This window comes from Petromyzon marinus, unplaced genomic scaffold, assembly GCF_048934315.1.
Source record: "Petromyzon marinus isolate PM22_M1 ecotype Great Lakes invasive population unplaced genomic scaffold, UKy_Petmar_22M1.pri1.0 PM_G_Scaffold_44, whole genome shotgun sequence".
NCBI classification, from domain to species: Eukaryota; Metazoa; Chordata; class Hyperoartia; order Petromyzontiformes; family Petromyzontidae; genus Petromyzon; species Petromyzon marinus.
In genome coordinates this window covers 1,701,909-1,707,908 of record NW_027422996.1, presented here as the reverse complement: position 1 = coordinate 1,707,908, position 6,000 = coordinate 1,701,909, and the positions used below count along the sequence as shown (strand labels likewise).

Below are 6,000 nucleotides of genomic sequence, written 5' to 3'. Positions count from 1 at the left end.
TGGACATGAGAATGTTTTTTCATTTAAAAAAAGACTTTGCTATAGGTAACATTTTGAGTAGTTCGTATAAGAAACCGCCGCTGCAACGCCGCGCGGTCTGATTTGTGCCTCGTGGGAGGTCTCGAGACCTTTCGCCGTGGGGTTTATATCTTGCAGAACTAACGGACAACCTGAAGTGGCATCACCCTGTGTTTGGGCCGAAACGTCGTGAGAATTTTATTGTTATTTTATTATTTTATCAATTTATTATTTTATTCTCATTCTACGTGGTGGTGACTTTACCGAAAGAACCAAAGAAGATGAATCCTTGCAGTCACGAAAGCTTTAAATCGGAATTTAATGTTTGTGTTTTTTAATCACGAGTATGTTTGTTCTGTTCTGTATGTACATGGACACAGTTCAACATTCAAAGCATCACAAGGGACAATATCCTCTAAATGCGATGGGTTTTATTCCGCTGTTTGGCCACTACTTAGACCACTTCGAGTCGCACCTTGGCACAGCAATGAGCAATGTCACCCGATTCTACCAAATGCGGTGTCCAACGTTTTGGCCCACGTGCCGTCGTCAGGTGCCGCCAGCCCACGTGACCGTCTGTTGTGACGAGAATGTCGACCCGACTGTCGGTGGCACTCACTGACGCCCCGTGCCCCTGCTGGACGTCTTTGGGGGGAAAAATTAATGATTGGGTGAGTGAGTGGGTGAGTGGATGGGTGAGTGAGCGGGTGAGCGGGTGGAGTAAGCGGGTGAGTGAGTGGTGGGTGGGTGAGTGGGTGAGTGAGTGGGTGGGTGAGTGGGTGAGTGGGTGGGTTGGGTAAGTGAGTGGGTGAGTGGATGGGTGAGTGAGCGGGTGAGTGAGCGGGTGAGTGAGCGGGTGAGTGGTTGGGTGAGTGAGTGGATGGCTGAGTGAGCGGGTGAGTTAGTGAGTGGGTGAGCGGGTGAGTTAGTGAGTGGAACTCGAGCCCGCCCGCCCGCCTGCCCGCCCACACGCCCGCACGCACGACCCTCCCCTGTATGTCCAGTGTGTCCGGCCTTCCACCCCGCTGGCCGGCGCGCCGTTGAATTTGGCCGCTCGTCGCTCGTCGACTCGATGGGCTACGAGGTCACGGAGAGGGAGGAGGAGGAGAAACAGAGAAGGGCGGGCGGGCGGCGAAGAGAAAGGAAGATAGCGCGTGAGTCTGTGACGCGGGTCGCTCCACGCGCAGCGAGCAAGCGCGGAGACACAGAGAGACACGAAGAGACACGCGGAGACACGGAGAGACGCGGAGAGACACGGAGAGACAGGGAGAGACGCGGAGAGACACGGAGAGATGTGGAGAGACAAGGACACGGAGAGATACGCAGAGAGACACGCGGAGATACAGAGAGACACGGAGAGACACAGAGAGACACGGAGAGACACGGGACGGCCTTGAGGGTTTTATTGGTGATTCTTGGTCCTTTCGATGAAGTAACGGTAGATAGAAAATAAAAAATAACGCGGCAAAAATTAGATAGTAAAAATGTTAAATAATCACTGGGAAAATAACATAAGCCAAAAAAGCCCACGACGTTTCGATGGCAACACGAGCGGCCTTCATCAGGCGGAGAGAATAGTTGTTGTTAGTGTGAGAGCTGTACAGAGCAGCACACGAGGCGTGGCGGGGTTGGGGGGCGACGTTGGGGGGCGGTGAGGAACGGCAGACGCCGGATTAACCCACTCACCGGCACGGCGACGGCCTCACCACTGGCACACACACAGAGAGAACAGCTCACCACTGACACACAGAGAGAACAGCTCACCCCTGGCACACAGAGAGAACAGCTCACCACTAGCACACAGAGAACAGCTCACCACTGGCACACAGAGAGAGAACAACTCACAACTAGCACACACAGAGAACAGCTCACCACTGGCACAGCGATAGAACAGCTCACTACTGGTACACAGAGAGAACAGCTCACCACTGGCACACACAGAGAACAGCTCATCACTGGCACACAGAGAGAACAGCTCACCACTGACACACAGAAAGAACAGCTCACTACTGGCACACACAGAGAGAGAGAACAGCTCACCACTGGCACAGAGAGAACAGCTCACCACTGGCACACACAAAGAGAACAGCTCACCACTGGCACAGAGAGAACAGCTCACCACTGGGACACAGAGAGAGAACAGCTCACCACTGACACACAGAGAGAACAGCTCACCACTGGCACACAGAGAGAACAGCTCACCACTGGCACACACAGAGAGAACAGCTCACCACTGGCACAGAGAGAGAACAGCTCACCACTGCCACACAGAGAGAACAGCTCACCACTGGCACACAGAGAGAGAACAGCTTACCACTGGCACACAGAGAGAACAGCTCACCACTGGCACACAGAGAGAATAGCTCACCACTAGCCCACAAAGTTGCTCACCACTGCCAACCCAGCCAAAAGTGGACAGATTCCACCACATCTAGTCCTGGTGCTACCCCACACACAAAGACCCCCAGTGTAGCGAGCAGCACCTACGAAGGCCGGCACAGAACAAGAGGGGGTGGGTGGTCGGCACCACGCCCGGCTGCCTTTGTCTCCCTCGAGGCCGATGTATACACACTGCACCAGGTTACTCATGTAAGGCTAAGTCGACCTAGGGGGTTGCCCGGGACCGGATGACAACAAATCATCGCCGGTGCCGGTGGCCGTGAGCGGGAAGTGAACTGTGGGTCGCCGGGTTCGCAGTGCAGCGTGGCGCTAACCGCTGCGCCACCGCTCCGCACCTCCGGTTAGCGCACGGCCGGCTACGTACAAGGAACGAAACTGGTGGACTGCTCCACAAGTCTGGCTGTCGACCTGATGAAGCCGGTTGTAATTACTGGCGAAACGTCACGGCACTCGGATTGTAAATGTTGTGGCTTGGCTCTGCCCCTCCCCCAGTAGGGATGTGGAATCTCCACCACCGACTGTGCACCCCACACACCACTTGTTTTGAGCGTTGACACGGAATACATTTTTTTGCAAATTTCCGCGTAAAAATTTAATGACGTCAACTAAAACAACGAAACGAATAGACGACTGTGCACAATCAAACACGCGCACAACCGGTGACGAATTTTGCCACGTTCTGTTGACGTTGACAACCCTTGCTCGTCGGCTACGTCCGGTGGTTGGCGGGTCTTTCACGACGCGTTTAAATATTCACGCCGTCTAACCCCCAAAACACCTCCGTTGCGGATGATATCGGTCGTGAAAGCCTCCTAAAGGAACCCGTTGACTTTGACCCACCGCCGTGACCCACCGTGTTCTGGGTTCAACACGAAAGGAAAAAGCGTCACTGTGTGTGACGCCCAGAGGCTTCGCCCGAGGCAAGGCCGGTGAACTTCCAGACCACAAGAGGCAACTCACCCCCCCAGCCTCCCCCCTTCTCTATTCAATGCGGGTTCCTCCCACCCCCTCAGCTCGACACGAAACTCCACAGCAACACGGCAAGTTGCAGAACATGCACCGTCACCACCGTCACGGTGTAGAACGTGACACTGTCACTGTGTACACCGTCACCACCGTCACGGTGTACAACGTGCACCGTCACCGTGTAGAACGTGCACCGTCACCACCGTCAAGGTGTACAACGTGCACCGTCACCGTGTAGAACGTGCACCGTCACCACCATCACCGTGTACAACGTGCACTGTCACGGTGTAGAGCGTGACACCGTCACGGTGTAGAACGTGCACCGTCACCACCGTCACGGTGTAGAACGTGCACCGTCACCACCGTCACGGTGTAGAGCGTGCACCATCACCACCGTCACGGTGTACAACGTGCACCGTCACCGTGTACAACGTGTCCCGTCGCTACGCGCCTGTTATACCGCGGAATGCGGCGCCGTTGCCGGGAGCGTGCCGACCACCGCCGCCCGCTTGCGATGCCGCGCCGAGCGAGCGAATCGACGGGGCTCAACGTTGGACTCGCGAACCAAATTTTGGGCTCGCCAACAAAGCGACTTCAGGAACGGCCCCTCTGGAACCCAAACTCGCTTGCGAGCGGACGGAGTCACCCGCGACAAGCCAATTGCAGCCTCGCGAAGGCCGGAAACCCCCTCGCCGTGCCCCGCCCACCCCAACAGGCCACGCCCCCCTCGTCTGCCGCACGGCGGTTTGGCTCGCGATAAGCCGCGGGGTTAAATTGTGCAATTTTTTTATTTATTTTTTAAAGCAAAAATCGACAGATTTTAAGATTCGATTCTCTAATCCGGAACCCCCCCGACACTGAACAAACCTTTCGCCCAACTCGCTCGCCCGCCCGCCCTGCCGATTCCACCATCGACCGATCACGCGTCGGGGTGGAGGGGAGGCGGGCGAGAGAGGCGCGCGGCACGTTCGCCGCTGGGAGCTACGCGCTGACAAAATTGAAATCGTGATCGCACGTCTAACCGGAACCGCCACCACCCCCACCGCTACCCACTCTCCCTCTCTCTCTCTCCGGATTACCGTTCGGCGATTCGCGGCGGCGACGACGTTCGCCGCCTGACGCGTCGTTCCGCCTTCGTTTGAAACGTCGCTTTCGTTACCGGGTCCGCGACGCGACGCCAACGGAGGGCTCCCGACGCCGCCGATTCAATCGGGCTTCGGGGGTCTCTCGCTCGCCGTCCCACAAGCCCCCCCCACCCCCGCCCCCCCCCCCTCCGAGAACCGGGAGCGAGCCGAGAGTCGCCGCCGCACGACGGAACGGCGACGCTCTCACGGGCCGCTCTCCCCCCCCCTCGCGCCGGAGGAGGCCCCGGCCCCCGCGCGGCCCTCCGCTCGCCCGTGGGGCGACCCGCCCAGGGCCCGGCGGAGCGCCGGGAGGCCGTCGGGGGGCGCCGGTGCCGGGAGGCCGACGGAGGTGCCGGTGCCGGGCGGGTCGCGGGTCGCGGGCGTGGGCGGGCGGCACATCGACACGGGGGGGCAGTCGTCAATCCTGCGGTGGGAGGTGAGGGAGGTGAGGGAGGTGAGGGAGGTGAGGGAGGTGAGGGAGGTGAGGGAGGTGAGGGAGGGAGGTGAGGGAGGTGAGGTGAGGGAGGGAGGTGAGGGAGGTGAGGTGAGGTGAGGAGGTGAGGGAGGTGAGGGAGGTGAGGGAGGGAGGTGAGGGAGGTGAGGTGAGGGAGGTGAGGGAGGTGAGGGAGGGAGGTGAGGTGAGGGAGGGGAGGTGAGGGAGGTGAGGTGAGGTGAGGGAGGGGAGGTGAGGGAGGTGAGGGAGGTGAGGGAGGGAGGTGAGGTGAGGGAGGTGAGGGAGGGGAGGTGAGAGAGGTGAGGTGAGGGAGGGAGGGAGGTGAGGTGAGGTGAGGGAGGTGAGGGAGGTGAGGGAGGGAGGTGAGGGAGGTGAGGGAGGTGAGGGAGGGAGGTGAGGGAGGTGAGGGAGGTGAGAGAGGGAGGTGAGGGAGGTGAGGGAGGGAGGTGAGAGAGGTGAGGGAGGAGGTGAGGGAGGTGAGGGAGGGAGGTGAGGGAGGTGAGGGAGGTGAGGTGAAGAAGGGGGGGAGGTGAGGTGAGGGAGGTGAGGTGAGGGAGGTGAGGGAGGAAGGTGAGGTGAGGGAGGTGAGAGAGGGAGGTGAGGGAGGTGAGGAAGGTGAGAGAGGGAGGTGAGGGGGTGAGGGAGGTGAGGGAGGGAGGTGAGGGAGGTGAGGGAGGTGAGGGAGGGAGGTGAGGTGAGGGAGGGGAGGTGAGCGAGGTGAGGGAGGTGAGGTGAGGGAGGGGAGGTGAGGGAGGTGAGGGAGGAGAGGGAAGGTGAGGGAGGTGAGGGAGGGAGGTGATGGGAGGTGAGGTGAGGTGAGGGAGGGGAGGTGAGGGATGGTGAGGGAGGGAGGGAGGGAGGCGAGGTGAGGGAGGGAGGGGAGGGAGGTGAGGGAGGGAGGTGAGGGAGGTGAGGGAGGTGAGGTGAGGGAGGTGAGTGAGGTGAGGGAGGTGAGGGAGAGAGGGAGGTGAGGTGAGGTGAGGGAGGTTAAGGTGAGGGAGGAGAGGGGAGGTGAGGGAGGGAGGTGAGGGAGGTGAG

At 59.5% G+C, this 6,000-nt stretch overlaps 1 protein-coding gene across 2 annotated transcripts in view; it reads right to left on the bottom strand.

The window, feature by feature from the left end:
• Positions 1-4,703: 4,703 nt before the first annotated feature.
• Positions 4,704-6,000, bottom strand: part of LOC116937461 (coxsackievirus and adenovirus receptor homolog) — a 58,004-nt gene continuing 56,707 nt past the window's right edge. Inside the window, exon 7 of one of the 2 annotated variants that reach the window (XM_076061924.1) lies at positions 4,704-4,932. In XM_076061924.1, coding sequence (XP_075918039.1) covers positions 4,713-4,932 — 220 coding nt within the window. In that variant the 3' untranslated portion in view covers positions 4,704-4,712. The remainder of the gene's footprint in view (positions 4,933-6,000) is intronic. The other variant, XM_076061925.1, reaches the window with a different exon arrangement.